The following is a 17,845-nucleotide window of genomic DNA, read 5'->3' as shown; positions in this document are numbered from 1 at the left end:
ATCGCAGGGCACATAGAAACAAACAACCATTCGCACTCACAGTCATGCCTACGGGCAATTTAGAGTCTCCAATTAATGCATGTTTTTGGGATGTGGGAGGAAACCGGGGTGCCCGGAGAAAACCCACGCAGGCACGGGGAGAACATGCAAACTCCACACAGGCGGGGACGGTGATTGAACCCCGCACCTCAGAACTGTGAGGCTGACGCTCTAACCAGTCGGCCACCGTGCCGCCCAATCTATATATATTTTTAGATGAAAATTTTTTTTTAGAAAATAGAGCCATTGCAACATGAATATTTTTCCATACAATAGCTTCCATTTTACATACGTTTCCATACCTGGGAATTTATGAAATTGAATTCCATCCTTTTCTATTTGTGTGGGATAGCTACTAATCCCTCCATCAAGTTACATAATCGGTTATGATTTCCAGAGGTGCTTTTAAACAAATTGTGGCGTGAAATGATGCCACCCCAGACCGAGAACAACCAGCAACAATCATCGTCCTAGAAGGAAATAAGGCCATTTGAACTTTGTGTATGTCCCCCCCCACCCCACCCCACCCCCAAACGCTCCCAAAAAGGAAAAAAGCTAAACTGCTTTTAACATAAACGACATCTTTAGAGCAGGTCACTGATCATCCCAAAGGCCATTGATTGGTCCACAAGTGATCTGCGTGCAGGTGAGGGTGGAATCGAATCGATTGGAATTAAGTCACCGCTGGCTGGAGATGACTTTCCCGGTTGTGGCGAGAAGAGAGAAGAAATGAACTTGTTGATGATGGTGTTGTTCTAGGCGTCCATTTCATAGAAGGGAATGTTCTGGAACACATCGGCTGCGTTGGTCATTCCCGACCGCCTCATCACTACACAGGGACTTTAAAATAACGGACTACATGGGGCCCTCGCCAGTCCCGTGAAAACTAGTTTTGGAACCCTCCTCGGGCGCTTTTAATGACGCCATTGATGTGGCATCATTTTAACGTACCGGATCAACGTTGGCTTCCTAAAGAAATACACAATGATAACCTCAAATTGATTTTAATGCTTAGAGGATTTTCCAAAACCGATGCAAACGTGGCACTTTCTGCCCATTCACATTGTGACTTGTTGCTCGACTTTACACAGCACACCTCGCCAATTTGTATTGTCATCGGCGCAACATGTCATGAGATATTTTGTTTCTAGTGACTGTTGCTTGTTGGCAACTTTTCCAGATGCATTGTGGGACATTGAAGGCGCCGTCTTGGGGATGGACAACCCGTACTCACTACACATTCCGACAGCACTACAGAATGCAGACTCGCTATACAGGGGACAGGGAGCCATTGCCAGCACAGCAGCAAACTCACGTGCCAACCCCAAAGCAGCCGGCGCCGGCACGGTTGTCGTGCGCTTTGTGGCGCGCGTGAGTGCGCGCGTGTTTCTTGAGCGTGTCGCCATCGCCGAACGTGCGTCGACACACGGCGCACGTGTACGGCCGCTCGCCCGTGTGTATGCGCACGTGCCGCCGCAGGTTTCCTCTCTGGCTGAAGCTCTTGGCGCAGAAGGCGCAGCGGTGCGGCCGCTCGCCCGTGTGCGTGCGGACGTGGCGTCGGAGGTCGGCCGACTGCGCGAAAGATTTACAGCACCAGTTGCACGCGTACGTCTTCGGTTTCTGCTCCAGGTGGAGGCGCAGCCGGGCGGCCTGAGCGAAGACCTCGCCGCAGCGGGGACACTCGTACACAATGACGCCCGCCGCCGTCGCCTCTCCAAGCTGGCCTTCAAAAACAAACAAAAGTAATTAAATGAGAAATATACTACTGGTTTGAAGCTATATGGACCAGGAAAATCTCTCTTTTCAAGATTTCTTAAACATGTAAATAGTGCAGGATTGATTTTTTTAGTTTGTACTTGATTTTGCTAATGCTAAATATAAGCCATGTATTTAGTCATACATAAAGAGTACAATGATTGACACGCGGGACAGTCATGGGTTTTATTGCTCAATGAACATTCCATTGTGGGGGAAAGACAGAGTGTCTGTGGGTCATTGGTAAAGGGGGTCGTCGGCTGAACAAAGGATTTGAAACCCGGCTCAGACTGTCCGCTGACACTGAAGCCTAAATTGCGAATGAGAAACTATTACATTATTGCACGGGTTTTTGTGCAGAAGGTTTTAGGAAGCCGCGACACTCTCACACCAGATGAGATGACGTCACCGGCGGACACGAACATGGACGCAAGACCATCTTCAGTCTTGGCCAAGGGCCCGACCGGCCGCAGACTCTCTGCTAGAGTCCATTATTTTTCAACTTTTGCCATAACTTATTTTTGTAATTGTGCTGTTAGATAATAAATTGAGGACCATGAATCTGATCAAGCGACTCGTTATTTGACTACACGGACAGTCCGCATTTAGAGAATTGGTTATCCCAAGTTTTAGCAGACAACAACAGCGAGAATAAAAAATAAATAAAAATAATAATAAAAAAAAAAAAACGTGTGGGCCCATTTCTACGACGACAGTGTGGACTTAGCTCGCTAGCCCACAGACCGGCGTTGTCCAATCCGTCAGCACCTCGCCCGGTTTTGAGACACTGGAGGGAAAGTGAACTGTTTAGGACAGTGAATTTCAACCTTTATTGGGCCAAGGCACATATTTTATTTTTGAAAAATCTCACGGCACACCTACAAACTAAAATGCTGCAAAGAAATGGATACACCTGTCAATTATGTGCTTTTTGCCATCTAATAGAAGAGCATTTATTTGTTCTGTCTGTCACTCTACATCGCTGGCATGGATAGATGAACAAAGATCTATTATTTTTCATAAATAATAATTTTCTGACCAATTAAGTGAATTTAGATAATTTCCTGTGGCACACCTGAAGTGTTCTCACGGCACACTAATGTGCCACGACACACTGGCTGGTTTAGGAAACTCAGCGAATGCCACACCTTCAACCTGTGGCGCACACAAAACGACATCTGCGCACATACCGTCCGAACGAGTGCATTTGATTGAAGGTCGAGCGAGGCGTGTTTTCACAGCATTCAGCGGACAGGCCCACAACATCAGAAATTAAGTTGTGTGAAATGACAAGGAAAACGTATTGAACACATGAAGAAAGGGGGGGTGCAAAAAGGCATGGAAAGCCAAGATAACACCTAAAATACATCAATAATCAAACAGCAATCCAGCTCCTTGTCAGTGCAAGCGAATATTAGCTGGTTCAGTCCTAATTGATGGCCTACAAAAAGGTCTCATTGCCAAGGTGTGAGTCAAGACATCTCATGATGAAGAAGAGCAGAGAACTGTCTCAAGACCATCGCAAACTAATTGTTGCAAAACATAGCGATGACATTGGCATATCTAAGCTTCTGAATGTTCCAGTGAGCACGGTTGGGGCCAAAATACGTAAGTGGAAAGCCGATCATACCACCATAAATTTGCCTCCATCAGGTGCTCTTCGCAAGATTTCTGACAGAGGAGTGCAAGGAATAATCAGAAGAGTTGTCCAAGAGCCAAGGCCCTGTGGAGTGCTTCAAAAAGATCTGGGGCCTCATGTACAAAAGGTGCGTAGGCACCAAAATGTGCCGTACGTTCTTTTTCACGGCAAAGTTCAGATGTATCAAGAGTGAAATGACCGTGGAAATGTGCGGTGGCTCACGCCAACTTCATGGCTGACGAACGCACGTTTCTGCAGCTGTCGGTGCTTTGGCGACACTTCGAGGTGATGCTGGGAAACTGTTATCATAAATCTGCACATCAGAGACACATGAACAATTAGCACTGATGAACAATTCATGCCCGACAACATTTGATTTCAACAATGTACAAGAAGCAAGGACTCGGAATTCACTTGTTGACCAGTGTATTTAATGAATCGCTGATATTTGTGAGGACACCTATAAATTGATCAAGGCGATCATTTATGCCGCCTATTGCCCTTACAATCTCGTGACCCCAGCACAGCACGGGTGAGGTCACGGCCAGTCGGGCGGGCAGCAACACCCGGCCGGATGTCGGAGTATAATTTCGTCTGAGACGCTGGAGATGCCGGAGGAGACGCAAAGGAACGGTGGACGAAACCTCCGCGTATGTGACACCGGTGATGCCGGCACTGAAAAAAAATAATCCTCTGAATTTAATTTGAACATTTACATCGGTTGCACATGATTCAAATCTGTTAAAATGCCATATTTTGTTTCAGAGAAGAGGGGTAAATTATGAGTGAGTGTCCCATTCACTCTTCTTTCACTTGTTGTTAACGTCGGAGGACAGCGTGCCAAAGAGGATTTGCTTGCTTCTCATTCAGATTTGTTTTTTTTTCTTCACTACCGTCGGGATCTCAGGCGCAGGGTTCGTTTAAATACGATTTGCATATTTAAATGTGGGCGTGGGCAGAGAGGGGTCGGCTCCTCCAACATGCGCGCTCATTTCCACGTTGATTGGGATGTACGAAGGAAATGTGCTTGGATTCATGCGTACACAGAGATTCATACATCTGGATATTTTTGCGCATTTGACGTTTTCTGGATTTGAGCGTACGGCCATGTTTCAGTAGGAAATCCACCCAAGTCTTTGTACATGAGGCCCCTGGACTTAGCAGGTACTGTTGTCACAAGGAAAACAGTGAGTAATGTACTCCGCCGCCTTGGCCCGTATGCACGCTCATCACGCAAGACCCCATTGCTGTTTAAAGTTTGCCGAACATTTAGACAAGCCAGTTAAATACTGGGAGACTATACTCTGGTCTGAGGAGAGCAAAATGGAACTCTTTGGATGCCCTAATGCACACCACGTTTGGAGGAGAAATGGCACTGCACGTCACCCTAAAAACACCATCCAAACAGTGAAGTTGGAAGGTTGGAGCATGATGGTGTGGGGCTACTTTTCAGCAAACGGTATTGGTAAATGTCACATTATTGAAGGAAGGACGAATGGGCAAATCTACCGAAACATTCTTCACAAATGTCTGCTGCCATCTACGAGGATGATGAAAATGAAACGAGGGTGGACATTTCAGCAGGATAATGATCCAAAACATACTGCCAAGGAAACTCAATTGGTTTCAAAGAAATAAAATAAAGCTGCTAGAATGGCCCAGCCAATCACCTGACTTGAATCCAATTGAAATTCTATGGAAAGAAGTGAAACCCGAGGTCCATAAAACAAGCCCACGGAACCTTCAAGATTTGAAGACCGCTTGTGTGGAGGAATGGGCCAAAATCACACCAGAGCGATGCATGCGACTAGTTTCTGCATACAGGAGACGTCTTGAAGCTGTCATTGCAAACAAAGACTTTTGTACAAAGTATTAAATAAATACCAGTTGGCGTGTTCAATACTTTTCCCCTCTGTCATTTCACATTATTACACATAATTTCTGATCTTAGTTGTTCTCCTTTCTTTGTATGTTTGGATTATTTGGGTTGTGCCCAACATCTGGTGAAAATTTCAGGTCAATAGCACCTTTGTAAATATATTTAGTGAGAAAAATGGTGACGTGTTAAATACTTATTTCAGCTACTGTACACACACACACACACACACACACACACAGTATATACAGTGGGGCAATAAAGTATTTAGTCAGCCATCAAGTTCTCCCACTTAAAAAGATGAGCGAGGCCTGTAATTTCCATCGCAGGTATACCTCACCTACAAGAGATAAAATGAGGAAAACAAAATCCTGAAAATCACATTCTGATTTTTAAAGAATTTATTAGCAAATGATGGTGGAAAATAGGTATTTGGTCAATAACAAAAGTTCATCTCACTACTTTGTTATATACTCTTTGTTGGCAATGACAGAGGTCAAACGTTTTCTGTAAGTCTTCACAAGGTTTTCACACACTGTTGCTGGTATTTTGACCCATTCCTCCATGCAGATCTCAAGAGCAGTGATGTTTTGGGGCTGTCGCTGGGCAACACAGACTTTCAAGTCCCTCCAAAGATTTTCTAAGGGCTTGAGATCTGGAGACTGGCTAAGCCACTCCAGGACCTTGAAATGCTTCTTACGAAGCCACTCCTTCGTTGCCCGGGCGGTGTGTTTGGGATCATTGTCATGCTGAAAGACCCAGCCACATTTCATCTTCAATGCCCTTGCTGATGGAATGAGGTTTTCGCTCAAAATCTCACGATACATGGCCCCATTCATTCTTTCCTTTACAGCGATCAGTCGTCCTGCTCCCTTTGCAGAAAAACAGTCCCAAAGCATGAGGCTTCCACCCCCATGCTTCACAGTAGGGATGGTGTTCTTTGGATGCAACTCAGCATTCTTTCTCCTCCAAACACGACGAGTTGAGTTTTTACCAAAAAGTTGTATTTTGGTTTCATCTGACCATATGACATTCTCCCAATCCTCTTCTGGATCATCCAAATGCTCTCTAGCAAACTTCAGACGGGCCTGGACATGTACTGGCTTAAGCATGGGGACACATCTGGCACTGCAGGATTTGAGTCCCTGGCAGCGGTGTGTTACTGATGGTGCCAGCTCTCTGCAGGTCATTCACTAGGTCCCCCCGTGTGGTTCTGGGATTTTTGCTCACCGTTCTTGTGATCATTTTGACCCTACGGAGGGAGATCTTGCGTGGAGCCCCAGATCGAGGGAGATTATCAGTGATCTTGTATGTCTTCCATTTTCTAATAATTGCTCCCATAGTTGATTTCTTCACACCAAGCTGCTTACCTATTGCAGATTCAGTCTTCCCAGCCTGGTGCAGGTCCACAATTTATTTTCTGGTGTCCTTTGACAGCTCTTTGGTCTTGGCCATAGTGCAGTTTGGAGTGTGACTGTTTGAGGTTGTGGATAGGTCTCTTTCATACTGATAATGAGTTCAAACAGGTGCCATTAATACAGGTAACAAGTGGAGGACAGAGGAGCCTCCTAAAGAAGTTGTTACAGGTCTGTGAGAGCCAGAAACCTTGATTTTTTTTTTGTTGGTGACCAAATACTTATTTTCCACCAAAAATTGTTAATCAATTATTTTAAAATCAGACAATGTGATTTTCTGGATCTTTTTTTCTCATTTTGTCCCTCATAGGTGAGATACCTATGATGAAAATTACAGGCCTCTCTCATCTTTTTAAGTGGGAGAACTTACCAAGTATTTTTTTGCCCCACGGTGTGTGTGTGCGTGTATATATATATATATATATATATATATATATATATATATATATATATATATATATATATATATATATACACACACAACTTGACTAAAACAGTGAAAAAGACTTTCAACCACCATGTCTTATCTAGCGAGACTGTGTTAGCAGAAGCATTAAAACATATACTCGCGAAAGTGCGACCACATAAAATATTTACTCAAAAAGGGCTCTGTAACATGCTAACATGCCTGAGAAAACCCACGCAAGTACGGATTTTCTCCGGGTACGCCGACAAACATGGAAACCCCACACCAGATTTGAACTGGCAACTCTATGACAGCATATGAAGCACAAACATATTTTGTCTCGATGGGAGATTCTCCATCTTGGCGAAATTTGAGTTGCGTCGTCGTTCTTACCGTTTCGTTCCACTTCCTGTCGCTCCCTCGTGGCACTCGCCGTCATCCCGACGTCAGTGTTGCCCTTCGAGATGCGAACGCGCACGTCGGCCGCGGGTGACTCGGCACAGTTTTTGCGGGGCGTGACCTTTGACTCCTCCTGTTCGCGTTTGACGACATGAGGAGGCGGGCCCGGCGGCTCCTCTCTGAGCCTCGGGGCGGGAAGAACGAGAAGCCCTTTGGGAAGGGCGTCGTCCGGGGGGGGGGGGCTAGCCCCCGCCTGCTTGGACGTGCTGGCCGGGGGCGCTTTGACGCGGTTGGGGGCGCAGACTCGCTGGTGGTCCCAAGCGACAAGATGTTGGCCTGAAAGCACAAAACCAAAAAACACTTAACATATGACGTTCAAAGAATATCCAATTTCACATTTCAATCAATTCTTCCCCTCCGCTGACAGGAAAAGCAAATAATGACAATGTTTAAAATAAGTTTTAATACTTTTTTTTATATCCGATATATGAAATAAAAACAACACGCACAGGATATAACAAGCACATGAAGACAAATTCTTGAGGAATCGAAAGTGTCTTTTTTGGAAAAGTGTTGCTAGAGAGCTGGCAAGAGTGGCGAAATAGGCCAACCAAGTGTCAGCACTGACTAGCTTCTCTCTAGTTGCAGCCATGCTGTTCCTGTGCCCATCAACGGGGACGCACTTTCAATTAGGAAAGCCGCCCTAAAAAAATGCCTGAAAGATAAACTGGAATTAATCCAAAAAATCTTCCATATGAAAAAAAGACAGAAAGGTTCTGTTGAGCCACCTGATGTTGAACTTCACACAGACACACGCGATGTTATATGAATGGGGTCTGGGCAGTTGGGGTCGGGCTCTTGCCAACAAACCCTGCAACATCCTTTGAGTCGTAGCTCGTATTGGGACACTGATCTACTGCGCCAAAGCTGTCGAATGTGTGAACATTGAACAATGTCAATTGTCAATCTCCTCACACAATTCTTTATACGCACAAGTGTCACACATTCTGAATTGTTGTTCCTTTTTGTAAAATAAGATGTTCAGCTTAAGTCCAAACAAAAAGTCTTCAAGTGGACATATTGACTTGACTTGTATCTCAATTGTTCGTTGTGAAACAACCACGTCAATCTTTTGTTATCTGCCGGTGCAGGCAGTAGTTGTTAAAATGTCGATATGAGCAAAACATTGTGAACATCACATGTGGGTTAATTAGGATAATATTACACTGACCCCTACACTGAGCATCTCAGTCAGCCAGGCAGGACCCACGGTCCAGAGACGTCACGTGAGGTAAGATGTAGCCTGCTTGTTGAAAAGTAAACAACAACAAATGTGACCGATTGGGACTCTTTCACGGTCGCCGAATAGAAACTGCTGTGTAGAGCTTGAGAAGAAAGGCATTCAAACTTCCACTCGAGCCGCGGTGTGACTTCAAATCGCTGGCCAACACTAAAGAGAACCCAATGCTAGCGAGCTTCGGGGCTAGCTGTTCGCCGACTTACCGGGAGGCCGCGGCCGGGCCTGAGGCTCGTCAGGCGCCCTGAGGAAGTCGCCGAGCTGCCGCCTCAGGCTCTCGTTCTCCAGCCGCGTCCGGAGCGTTTCCTCCCGGTACTCGCTCACCGCGTCCTCCACCACGTCCACGATGTCGCGGAGCAGCTGCGTGAGGCGTTCCGTCAGGTAACCGCTCAGCACGTCCGCTTTGCTCATTTTTGTTGACTTGACAGAAGTGAAGCGCTCGCTCGGCGGCCCGGAAACGACCACAAATCACACCGGATGTCGTCCCTTCTCCTAATAGTCAATATTCCTAGGAAACATTTACACAATAACAAACGAGTTTTTTTTTTTACGTGCGAGATGTCAGATGACTGTCAAAAAGAAAAAAGAAAAAAAAATTCAACGAAGGAAAGAGGGAAGCAGGTGGTTGCAGTTACCGTTTACTCCACTGGGCGGCAGCAAAGATGACTGAGCCGCAGCTACAATGACATTTGAAAGACCCTGTAAAAGGAAAAAGAGGCACGTCCCAGCGAAGTGTTGTTAACAAGTCTACCGAATTTGAATGATTCAAAAAATCGCCAATTTTATGAAATAAGGTTCCCAAATCATGAAAAACAAAGCCCGCCCTCGAGCTGTAGGACTGTGTGGGTGTGTCCGCTTATAGCTCGATAAAATGGTTAACGTTCCCTGATGCGTCTCCGTTATGTGGACTCAAAACCAAGTGAGGCGGCGACTTCTTGGATGAGCCGATGCCATACTGGCGTGCTCACATTTTCGTTAGCTTGCTAGCCAGTTAGCTCGTTAGAGTGAGAAACAGTTATCTTTCCCTGAAGTGTCTCCATTGTGAGGGCCCGCACGGGTCGCGGCTGTGGCCAGTCGGACGGGCCCCAGTGCCGGAAGCACCGGACCGTGGGTGGCTACTAACTACCCGCTGGCGGGCTGGCGAGGGGCGGCGGAGCTGTCGGATTCGCCGCAGCCACACTATGCGCCACACGTGGGAGCACACGGCCCTAATAACACGAAAACTTCAGGGAAGATGCATTTTTTTGGGGATGTAGTTGGGGTTAGGGTGAGCTTGATGGCAGACTGCACGCTGTGGTGGTAGAAATGGGCCAAAATATTATCAATAAAGAATTGGCAATTGTGCCGAATAGCCGCTGAAGTCGCTCTCCGGTTGGTACTTTTATAGTGAGGAAGGGCCAACTCATGATGGAAGCCCAAGTGCATACCTGGGCGCGTTTTAGCCCCGCCCAAAAAATCTGTACTACTGAGAAAGTAAAAAAAAAAAATGAGTTGAACGCTATAGCTCAGCAATTCAGTACGAAATTGTTGTCAGTATTTAGTATTTTAGTATTCAGCACTGATTTTCAAGCATATTTAATGTATTTAGAAACAAAACCGCTGGTACAGTGGACGACTGGTTAGCACATCTGCCTCACAGTTCTGGGGCTGGGGTTCAAATCCCGGCCCCGCCTGTGTGGCATTTGCATGTTCTCCCCGTGCCTGAGTGGGTTTTCTCCCACATCCCCAAAACAGGCATGCAAGGTTGGTTGAAGACTCTAAACTGCCCGTAGGTGTGAATGCGAATGCTTGTTTGTTTCTATGTGCCCTGCGATTGGCTGGCGACCGGTTCAGGGTGTACCCCGCCTCCCGCCCGAAGATAGCTGGGATAGGTTCCAGCAGCCCGCAACCCCAGTGAGGATAAGCGGTAAAGAAAATGGATGGATGGATAGAAATAAAACCCAAAAATTACTTTACTGGGGTCTTTAAGATTAAAAAAGGAAGAAAAAGAAAAGCAGGAGCACATCCAACCGCTCTGTTAAAAGCAGAGTATAAGATACTTTAAAAAAAGCACTTTTTGTCCTATTTATTACAACTGTCAGTATGAGCTGATTTCTCTGGCGCCATCTTGTGCCTCTATTTCAATTTGCATGAAACCACCGAGGCTAAAGAAAAACAAACTATCAGAGACAGAAGGTGTGATTGTCAGTCATCTACCTGTTACTTTGTTACCCCTGAAACGAAAAGCACCTCATTCGTAACGAAGGGTTAATTGACACATGAAATGTTATTGGTTTGAAGTTTTATTTTTGGGGGGGCCGCCACGGGTGGAGTTTTGTGTACAAATGATTGAAGCCTCGTCTGCCATGCCTTCAGTTTCTGATTGGTTGTTTTTTGCAAATCAACTTGGAGACACAAAAAGGGGCCAGAGAGGGGTGATTTTTCACAGATCATTTAAATCATGTACGACTGGGAGGTCATATTGACAGTTGTATGTATGACAAAAGGGATTTTTTTTGGGCCAACTCCCACTTTAAAAGTATCCCAAAAAATAAGCAGTAGATTAAAGGAGTTGGAAAATAATAGGACTGTTGTATGATGCTGATGCTGAGTATGTTGGTGCATTGTTGTGACGCTGCTTTAAACAACAGCAGTAGTTGTTCAGCACGTGCAGAGAGCCCGCTGGAAGTCAGCCACTGGCCCTTCAAAATAAAATTGACCGTTAGCATTAGCACCAGTCACGTTAGCCCCTGCAACAATATTCTACTGATGATCAACATTTTCAAACATCATCGTGAATTTGTACATGAAATATGGCTGACACACTTATTTTGAAAGGTTGAACCTATGCACACGTTTTACTGTCAACCTCTTGACGCTCAGACAAGCACACCCACACCCACACAAACACACACCCTACCCTCCCCTGCAGTTGTTGCAGTGAAGCTGCAGCGGAGTCTTCATCATCTTCAACAGACATTCCAGCATTTGGACTCCAGCTCGCCATCATTACACATTGTAATAATAATCATGATCAATAATAGTTATTATTGATCATCATTGTTGTTGACATCGGTGGATTGTAGCTTTTTTCTTCTGCTCGCAATGAAATGAACACTCTGCAGCTTCCTGTTTGTTAGAGCAGGTATGAATTGTGTGTGTGTTTGTTTCATGTTACGTGTTTGTGTGGACACAAACATGCACCATCTGTGTGTGTGCATTTCGAAGTAAATTAGATTATTTTGGTGTACAAACGTGAGGTGGGGTTGACTTGGTCTACGCCTTGATGGCTTTTCAAAATAAAACAGGAAATGGTGTGGTCGTTGATGAGGCAGGGAGCCGCCACTCGGGGGCGCTTGTTGCATCTGCTCTTTGCTCACTTGCTGTTGGCTTCGTCCAAAGAACAAGCAAAAGTTGACTCATCACCTGTCAATCACAGGGAATCGAACCTGCACCTGAATCCACGAAACCAGCAAACCGTCCGTCATTCCGTTCACTCGATCGACATTTATTATTCCTCTCTCTGTGATGTGTGTCTACCTGCATGCTCACTGGCTGGACGCCAATCACTTTTACTGCAGCTTGGATTGGCTGTGGATAAATGTTGTGCATTGTTACAAGTTTATGTAAGGCGAGGCATTGAAAAGACACAATTGAGGTGATTTGGCTGAAGAAGATCACAGCAAAGCATATATTTCTTTGTTAGCAGCTGACTTTTCATCTGTGTGGCCCCGCCCCTCCAGCAGCATGGACGAGTCACAGTGTCCGGTAGGCGGATACGATGAGCGTGCGGCGGTGACGAGCCAACCGAGCGACAGTGTCCAACGAGGCCCGCCCCCGGCCTCAGGAACCACGGAGCACCTGGCAGTGAGCGGGGTGACCGGTAAGTTGTCCCCTCTCACTTGGTGTCCGTCCAATCAAACAAGAAACAGACGTCTCATCTGCGGCCCCAGGCAACAGTGTGGGTCCCGCACCGCCCTCTGCCCTGACGGCCGACGCCCCGCCCAGCCCGGCCAAAGGGGGTCACGCCAATGGTCGTCCTCGTTCGAGCAGCCTATCGGGTTCTCCGAGGCCGTCACTTAACTCCCCGCGGCCGTCGCTTGGCCGCCGGCCCAGCGCCATGACGGAGGGTCCGGAGGGTGCGGCCGAACAGTCCAAACCTCCAGACTTCCTGATGCTGGCCATCCTGTCTTGCTTCTGCCCGCTGTGGCCCATCAACATCGTGGCCCTCACCTTCTCTGTCATGGTAGGTGCTAGCATGTTAGCATTAGCAACAGGTGGGTGACTCCAGTCCCACTTAAGCACAGATGGGTGGAAGTCTCAAGGAAGTCTCAAGTAATTTTGTCTTGGGCAAGTCAAGTCCAGACTCAAGTCAAGTCATCTTATTCATAAAGTCTTACCTGCAGTATCTGGTCTTCAAGAAGAGAAAAGACCAATCAGCTGAAATTATGATATTAGTGGCCAGTTGATCTAACCCATGGGTCGCCTACATGGTGCCTGCAGGCAAGGGCCACATGAGTAGCCCACAGGCCTGTAATTAAAATAGCTCACATTGGACATTGCGATTGCTTAGGAATGTTGTTGAATATATAATTTGAAAATGTAAGCACTTGCAGAGCTGTATAAAAATGTAGTGTTGCATATTGATATGTATCTGATAAAAATGTGTTTAAATCATGGATGATAATTATTGGGGGAAATCATTTACGCAATCAGTGTCTTCACACAGATCAATATCCATCCACCCACTCATCCATCTCCCTGCAGCTTCAGCAGAGAAGCCCAGACTTCAGATTTCAGACTTCTCTCTCCCCAGCCACTTCGTCCAGCTCTTCCGGGGGTGATCCTGAGGCGTTCCCAGACCAGCCCGGAGATATAGTCTCTCCAGGCGTCCACAAGGCATCCGAATCAGATGCTCGATGCGGAGGAGCAGCAGCTCGACTCTGAGACCCTCCCGGATGACCAAGCTTCTCACCTCGAAGACAGAGCTCGGACACTCTGCGGAGGAAACTTACTTAGGCCCTTGTACCTGTGACCTTGTTTTTGTCACGACCCACAACTCATGAACCTTGGTGAGGGTAGGAACGTAGATCGACGAGTAAATCGAGAGCTTCACCTTTCAGCTTAGCTCCTTCTTCACCACAACAGACCGATACTGAGTCCACATCACTGCAGACGCCACGCCGATCCGCCTGTCGGGCTCCCGCTACATTCTTCCCTCACTCGTGAACAAGACCCCGAGATAGTTGAACTCCTCCACTTCGGGGAGGATCTCATTCCTGCCCTGGAGAGGGCACTCCATCCTCTTCTGACTGAGGATCATGGCCTCAGATTTGGGGGTGCCATTCTCATCTCAACCACTTCACATTCGTCTGCGAAACGCTCCAGCGAGAGATTGTGGCTTGATGAAGCCAACAGAACCACATTATCTGCAAAAAGCAGAGACATAATACTTGAGGTCACCAAACCAGACCAGCTCAACGTCTTGGCTGTGCCTAGAAATTCTGTCCATAAAAGTTATGAAGCGCCTTAGCAGAGTCTAACCCACACTGGAAACCAATTCAACTTACTGCCGTTAATACAGACTAAACACCGGCCATACAGGGCCCGAACAGCCCATATCAGGGGGTCCCGTACCCCATACTCCTGAAGCACCACCTCACAGAACTCCTCGAGGGATATGGTCAAATCCCTTCTCCAAGTCCACAAAACACATGTAGACTGGTTGGGTGAATTCCCATGCAACCTCCAGGACCCTGCTGTAGGTGTAGAGCTGGTCCACTGTTCCACAGGACGAAAACCGCACTGCTCCTCTTGTATCTGAGATTTGACCTTCCAGCGGACCCTCCTTTACAGAACCCCTGATTAGACCTTACCAGGGAGGCTTAGGAGTGTGAACCCCCAGTATCTGGAACATACCCTCCGGTCCCCCTCCTTAAAAAGGGGCACCGGAGGGTGTCTTCCAACTACAGCACACCGGTCTGCCAATCCAATGGCACTGTCCCCGATGCCCACACAATGTTGCTAGGATATCGACCAGACAGGACAGCCCCACAAACATCCAGAGCCCATAGGAACTGCGGGCGGATCTCATACATACCCCCAGGGCCCTGCCACCGAGGTGGTTTTTAACCAGTTCGGCGAGCAAGAAGATAGGCAACTGAAAGTGGAGGAACAACCAACAGATTCTACTGGAGTTGTTCACACTCAACAGTTAAATCACATTCAGGCAATTAGTATCAACGATGTTGATATCTAATTGAGGGGTAGGAGTGCAAAGTGGCTAATTTACGAATACATGTTATGACTGAGCAAGATTATATGACTTGACTTATTTATGAACTGCTAAACCCAAGTAATGACTTCTTTGTGCTAGCATTAGCGTAAGCCGCGCAGGACTGACGGCGCGGTGGTGTTTTCAGTCTCGTAACAGCTTGCAGCAGGGGAACGTGGATGGCGCCCGCCGTTTGGGCCGCAACGCCATGATGCTTTCCGTGGTCTCCATCTTGGGAGGCATCGCCATCATCGCGGCTGCCATCGCACTCAACCGCGAACGTAAGACGCTATTTAAGCTAAGCTACAGTAGCACACTCTATGGCTGTGTTCCAAATAACTCCCTATCCACTATATTGTGCCCTGTATGGAGCCTTGGGCCATTTTTGAGTGCTGCTTATACCCGATATCACAGGTGTCAAAACTCAAGGCCTGGGGACAAGATACAGCCCACCTTATCATTTAATGTGGTCCGCGAAAGCAAATCATGTGCGTCGACTTCATGTTTCTTACTACAGTACCAAAATTGCAAATTGTTTTCACTTTTAACTCATACACTGCCAGCCTTCCCAGTTAACATGGATATTTGACTTCTAAAGCCGTCAAAGCAAAGAATTGCAAGCATTATTTTGTCAAAAGTCCCCTTTTTGAAATAAAATGAATAGTTGAAAAGTTTTCATTCACTTCTGATTTCAAAAGTAGTTATCCATCAATTGATTGTGTATTTGTAATAATATGAGGTGATTATACATTTATATGGTTTTACAGTCCTAACGGGCCTCCGTAATTACGATATGGCCTGCGACAAAAATCATTTTGACACCACGGTGCCTTTGTGTCCCAGTGATGAATGAACGACAAACTGTCATCCACCGTGGCAAAATCCCAATACAGTGGTGCCTTGAGATACGAGTTTACCCGACTTATGAGTTTTTCAGCCAATTTTTTTTCTTTGACTTGCAAACTTGAGATATGAGCGCTGTAGGGCAGCGACAAACTCAATTCGACTTGTGTCACAATAGTCAAGTTTATTTGTATCGCTCTTAATCACAAGAGTCTCAAAGGGCATCACAGGCCCACAATTGGCAGCGATTGATGACATCCCCGAATCTAAACCCCCTCAATAAGGAGCAGTTTGGCAAATAGTCAACAAATCTTCAGAAAAAAGGGCTTCAATCTGTTTATTGCCACAACCAGCTGGTTTACTCTCAAAGTAAATAAAGAGAATTACACCTTGAGTATTTAAAACAAACAAACAACTTCGTGCAACGTCATACAATTATGACAAGGGAACTGGGAGCAACCTTTCACGGGTAAAAACATTTGGGGGGGCTTTCTTTATCTAATGCTATGCATCGATAGCACACGCTTTGCCCTTGACAAAAAAAAGTAAACCTTGCGAAAATGGGTTGAGAAATGAGCAACATACGACTTCATTTCAATGTCCATCCATTGCCTTGGATGGGAACGTACACCCACCCAACATGGCCGCCACGTAAGCACGTCGGTTAGCCGGGCTGCTACGGCACGCTGCCTTATCGCGTGTTCATATCTATAGTTATAACCCTTTCAGCAACGGATATTTGAACACAAACGCTGGAGCAACACAGATAAATAGATAATATAACAATACGCACAGTACACACATATATTCTTGATACTCTGCGAAAAATGACCAATTTTATTGCACCTGACTGTGCTGACTCTTCCTCATTGGTGTCTTGGACTGTTTTATACTGCCTCCAGGTGTCCAATTCGGCCTCAGCAGAAGGAGGAGCACAATGAACTGAACTGAAACATTAAATCCTGATTTCTGATTAAATTCTCAATTATTTACATTCTATTTAATCGTGTTATTAATTGTTTTTAAATTGTTTGAGAGCTATTTTCCTTATTAAAAAACAAAGGAGGCTTGATGGAATTCATGGCTTTCAATTCTTGGGGAGGGTTGATGGAATTCATGGCTTTCAATTCTTTTCAATGGGGAAAGATGATTTGAGATAAAAGTGTTTTGAGTTATGAGCGTAGTCATAGAACAAATTAAACTCATATATCTCAAGGCACAACTGAATAGTGATCGGCGAGTTGGGAATGATGAATGATTCTGAACGCAGTCACTCATTCCCCACCACCAAATCACTACAAAGGATTTTTAGTGCAGGAACTATCTAGGAGGTCCACGAAATTAAAATGTGGCTAAATGAATGAGTGAACGATTGCAAACACAGCCTGTGACTTTTTTCTCTTTGTTTCATTCCTTTCTTCTTTTTTTTCTGTCAGTGATTTTGAAATCTGGATAATGCAGCAGCGCCCCGTCCCGCCTCAAGGACGCCCTGCGCCCACTTCCTGCACGTTGAGAGCATGTGCCTGATGTTCTACCTCCGCTGCGGGAACCCGTTGCCACAGAGACCAACAGCACTCATAGACGTTAGCCTCGTGAGCAGCGAGAAACGTCTTCTGCATGAGCAACAAAAGCATTTTTAGCATTTGGATGTTTACAAACTTCGTCACCATGCCGGACGACCTAAGGTCACGCTGCATGTTTCCAAACTTTGACCGTGGATTGCTTTTTGCCACACGGCCTCCTTTCAATAGTACTTTGTCAATTAGCAATTGCATGCTGGTTGGTTTACTAATGACTATACGCTAATAGCACCCCGAGCTAACCTCAGCTAACCAGAGCTAACTTTGATGTTGCGTACGCATGAAATTCATATCGTAATAATCTCGACCACCAAATGAGTTCATCTGCCGCATGATTGTTTAG

The 17,845-nt window shown here is 46.1% G+C and overlaps 2 protein-coding genes across 2 annotated transcripts; one reads left to right on the top strand and one right to left on the bottom strand.

Annotated features, from left to right (window-relative positions):
- Positions 1-575: 575 nt before the first annotated feature.
- LOC133414861 (zinc finger and SCAN domain-containing protein 21-like) lies at positions 576-9,268 on the bottom strand. Its single transcript, XM_061700540.1, has 3 exons — positions 9,033-9,268; positions 7,524-7,865; positions 576-1,763 (listed from the first exon to the last, which is right to left on the bottom strand). Exons 1-3 carry the CDS (start codon positions 9,235-9,237, stop codon positions 1,351-1,353), a joined length of 960 nt encoding a protein of 319 aa, XP_061556524.1. The 5' UTR covers positions 9,238-9,268; the 3' UTR covers positions 576-1,350.
- Positions 9,269-11,826: 2,558 nt separating this feature from the next.
- LOC133415349 (proline-rich transmembrane protein 2) lies at positions 11,827-17,841 on the top strand. The gene is made up of 5 exons (XM_061701333.1): positions 11,827-11,950; positions 12,552-12,688; positions 12,759-13,051; positions 15,228-15,360; positions 17,359-17,841. The coding sequence occupies exons 2-5, from the start codon at positions 12,553-12,555 to the stop codon at positions 17,376-17,378; spliced, it is 582 nt and encodes a 193-aa protein (XP_061557317.1). The 5' UTR covers positions 11,827-11,950; position 12,552; the 3' UTR covers positions 17,379-17,841.
- The last annotated feature ends 4 nt before the right edge of the window (positions 17,842-17,845 follow it).

This window comes from Phycodurus eques, chromosome 16 (assembly GCF_024500275.1).
Source record: "Phycodurus eques isolate BA_2022a chromosome 16, UOR_Pequ_1.1, whole genome shotgun sequence".
Taxonomy (NCBI): Eukaryota; Metazoa; Chordata; class Actinopteri; order Syngnathiformes; family Syngnathidae; genus Phycodurus; species Phycodurus eques.
The sequence above is the reverse complement of the archived record's forward strand: the minus strand, read 5'-3'. Positions and strand labels throughout refer to the sequence as shown.

Coding starts and splice junctions, on each gene's coding strand:
- LOC133414861 (XM_061700540.1), bottom strand. CDS start 9,237: ATGAGCAAAGCGGACGTGCTGAGCGGTTACCTGACGGAACGCCTCACG. Junction 7,866..9,032: donor GGCCCGGCCGCGGCCTCCCG/GTAAGTCGGCGA, acceptor TTGTGCTTTCAG/GCCAACATCTTGTCGCTTGG. Junction 1,764..7,523: donor ACAGGAAGTGGAACGAAACG/GTAAGAACGACG, acceptor TTGTTTTTGAAG/GCCAGCTTGGAGAGGCGACG.
- LOC133415349 (XM_061701333.1), top strand. CDS start 12,553: ATGGACGAGTCACAGTGTCCGGTAGGCGGATACGATGAGCGTGCGGCG. Junction 13,052..15,227: donor CCCTCACCTTCTCTGTCATG/GTAGGTGCTAGC, acceptor TGGTGTTTTCAG/TCTCGTAACAGCTTGCAGCA. Junction 15,361..17,358: donor CATCGCACTCAACCGCGAAC/GTAAGACGCTAT, acceptor TTTTTCTGTCAG/TGATTTTGAAATCTGGATAA.